At 37.7% G+C, this 3,286-nt stretch overlaps 1 protein-coding gene across 1 annotated transcript in view; it reads left to right on the top strand.

Moving 5' to 3' along the window:
• The window catches only part of LOC103472974 (CD209 antigen-like protein E), a 16,113-nt gene extending 15,279 nt beyond the window's left edge, over positions 1-834 (top strand). The window contains exons 5-7 of the mRNA XM_008422858.1: positions 82-233; positions 344-468; positions 548-834. Coding sequence (XP_008421080.1) covers positions 82-233; positions 344-468; positions 548-722 — 452 coding nt within the window. The 3' untranslated portion in view covers positions 723-834. The remainder of the gene's footprint in view (positions 1-81; positions 234-343; positions 469-547) is intronic.
• The last annotated feature ends 2,452 nt before the right edge of the window (positions 835-3,286 follow it).

The following is a 3,286-nucleotide window of genomic DNA, read 5'->3' as shown; positions in this document are numbered from 1 at the left end:
GACGCCTCCTGCTGTCTCCAAACCACACAAACATCTACAGAGATTTATTCCTCCTGGTTCACTGAAGGCTTTGTCTTTAAGATCTGACACGTCTGAAGTGTGAAGCAGGATGGGAGCCACATGGAGGAAACTGTTATTATTTCAACACCAATAAATCCTCCTGGACTGACAGCAGACGTTCCTGCGTTGGTCAGAAATCAGACCTGGTGAAGATCGACAGCAGAGAGGAGCAGGTATGAAACTCTGCTGAGGTTCAGATTCTCTCTGGTTTCATCTCATCATCATGATTCTTCATCTGAGCTCAGAAAAATCTCAGTGATTTTCATCAACTTCTCCTGTTCAGATGTTCCTGGAGAGCAGACTGAGAGGCTTGATGGAGGACGATGAGGACAAGTTCTGGATCGGACTCACGGACTCTGGGGAAGAAGACGAATGGCTCTGGGTGGACGGATCAGCTCTGGATCAAAGGTTTGTCGGCTGCGAAGATACTTTGGTCTGTTTGAAGAATTCAGTTGTTGGCTTTAAAAGCTCATTCTGTTCACTTTAGATTAAGTTTCTGGGGTTACGACCAGCCAGACGACCTGGGTGTGTATGATCTACCTGGAGCGGACTGCGTGAGGATGGGGCAGAAAGACGAATACGATCTGAAGTGCTGGTATGACAGAGGCTGTGATTATCCTCAGAAAAGTATCTGTGAGAAAACAGCAGCAGGTGGTGTGTGAACTTCAGGATGTAAAACAATCTGAGGATCAACAGATGATGTTTTTACGTTGATAATGTCAGAAATGTTTGATTTTCACACAACATTTGAAATATTATAAAATGTATTTCTGCGTCTTGTTTCTTATTGCCTCCAACACCAGAGTCTCCTGTTAAATGTATTACTAATGTATTAGTAATACATTTAACAAATGACCAAATGACCAAATGATCTGGTCATTTGGTTGGTTGTTACATCATGTGGTAACACTTTATTTGAAGGGGTGTGCATGAGACTGACATGACACTGTCATAAACATGACATAACATCTGTCATGAACATAAAGAAGTCTTTATGAATGTTTATGACTGTTGTCATGAAGTGAATAATGACACTTTTAATGCAAAGTTGCTCTAAAAGTTGCGTTGAAAGTCCATTAAAAATGCCCACTTTGCATTAAATTATCATAATTTACAAAATCATGCAAATTTAGCATTTTTAATGGACTTTCAATGCAACTTTTAGAGCAACTTTGCATTAAAAGTGTCTTTATTTACTGAATGACACTTCATGACATCAGTCATAAACATTCATAAAGACTTCTTTATGTTTATGACTGTGTCATGTCAGTCTTATGCACACCCCTTCAAATAAAATGTTACCCATCATGTTTTCTGCTCACTAATATCAGCATCATATCTGAAGTGGCTTCCTGTTCTTTAACTTCTCACATCCAGAACGATCCCAGGCTCACAGCTCGGTTTCAGGCATTAATATTCAGGTTAACATCTGCAGGATACCTGGCAGAACTGATGAACATCTAACTGGTGCTTTAAGACCTGACTGCACATTTACCTCCAGAAAAATGTTTTCTGGTGGTAAATGTGTTCATTTGAGATTATAGTATTACTGTTTGTTTACATGAATAATTAAAAAAAATTTATTTACTGTTTTATCTACGGTGGTTTCATGTAGAACTGTGGTAGTTTTGCAATTATGTTTCACATCTACAGCCTTTAAAAAGCAACATGTTCTTGATGCAAAGGAAATAATTTTATAGAAGATTCACCATGTTTGTTTACTGACCTTCCTGTTTTCATTTTATGTTTTTAACTCATGACATATTTTTATTATTTCTTTTTGAGCTTATAATCTGGTAAATTATGTACAATTTATTAAAAACTTCACCATATAAGAGAACTAAATGTGTCTTTATTTCCTAATATTAGTAATTTCAGATGAACTTATCTCCTGTTTCAGCATTTCATCAGGTTTCTGTTCGTCATCAATGATGTCTTCTTCTATTCATTCATTCATCACTACAGAGTGATAGGGGCTGGTGCCTAACGCCATCTAGTGGAGAGAGACGGGACACCCTGGACAGGACACCAGTCCATCACAGGACAACACAGAGACACAGGACAGACAACCAGACACATACTTATGATTTAAAGACGTCCTTTAAACTGAACTATGTTCTTTAACTGTGGGAGGAAACCGGAGAACCCAGAGAGAATCCACACATTCACAGGAGACCAGATCCAAACTCCATGCAGAAAGACTCAGGATTTGAACCCAGGACTCTCTTGTTCCAAGGCAACAGGTTTCATCAGCTGTGCTGCCACCAATTAAAACAGAAAATAAAAACATTACAGTGAGACGAACAATCATTAAAACCATTTAAATGACCAAAGCAGTTTCAACAAAAAGAGAAAAAAGCCAGATCATAAAATGTTTCTTTAAAACGTGATGTCAGGATGTTCATGTATCAACATCTGTTCTTCCACTTTGATCAACTTCTGTCCACTATGAGGAATTAACGGATGAGGTCAGGTTGTACTTCAACGTTTAGTAAAATTAGGAGAAGATTCTAGAAAAATTACTGTTTTTTGTATTGAAGTTTCACTTATAATATCTAAGAAATATTTTCCCAAAAACTCTAATTAGTGTTATAACTATTTTTTCTGTTTTTTGTTTTTTTGGGGCTTTTTTTCCATTTTTCTTAGATTCCTTTATTTTGTATTATTTCCTTCCACTATTTCTATTTACTTAAACTGATCCTGTGATTTTCTCATAACAAACTCCTTATACATTATATCTTGTCATCACTTTTGATGCGCTGCTCTTTAAGGCAAAACCTGTTTCTCCTATAAAACAAGTGAGAGCTGAGGACACCTAGTGGCTGCTACAGGAACTACAAATCAGCAGAAAACTTCCCTCCTTCCTTCATGTGATCAACCTGCTAGATCCTCCGCATCCTGATGCTAAATGTTTCTGTCAGGAAGTTGGACTGTAGCTGCAGGACAAACCCTGCTGAGTCCAGAAATGCTGAGTTTTATTTAATAAAAGTTGAATCATGAGGAAGCTGTGTTCAGATGAAGTCTCCTCCTCATCCTCTGAGGTCAACAGGAAGCTTTTTCAGATCTTGTGAAACATAAAGATGTTCTGATTAGTTTCAGCCTGCAGAGGAGCAGCGACATGATTCTGGTGAGTTTTGATCGATTTCTGTCCAACTCAGAAAATATGACGAGTTTATTTCACCAAACTTTGTCATTTTATGTGAAATAGCTCAGATTTGATCTCAAA

Source organism: Poecilia reticulata, linkage group LG11 (genome assembly GCF_000633615.1).
Source record: "Poecilia reticulata strain Guanapo linkage group LG11, Guppy_female_1.0+MT, whole genome shotgun sequence".
NCBI lineage: Eukaryota > Metazoa > Chordata > Actinopteri > Cyprinodontiformes > Poeciliidae > Poecilia > Poecilia reticulata.
This window is presented reverse-complemented; position numbering and strand designations above follow the sequence as displayed.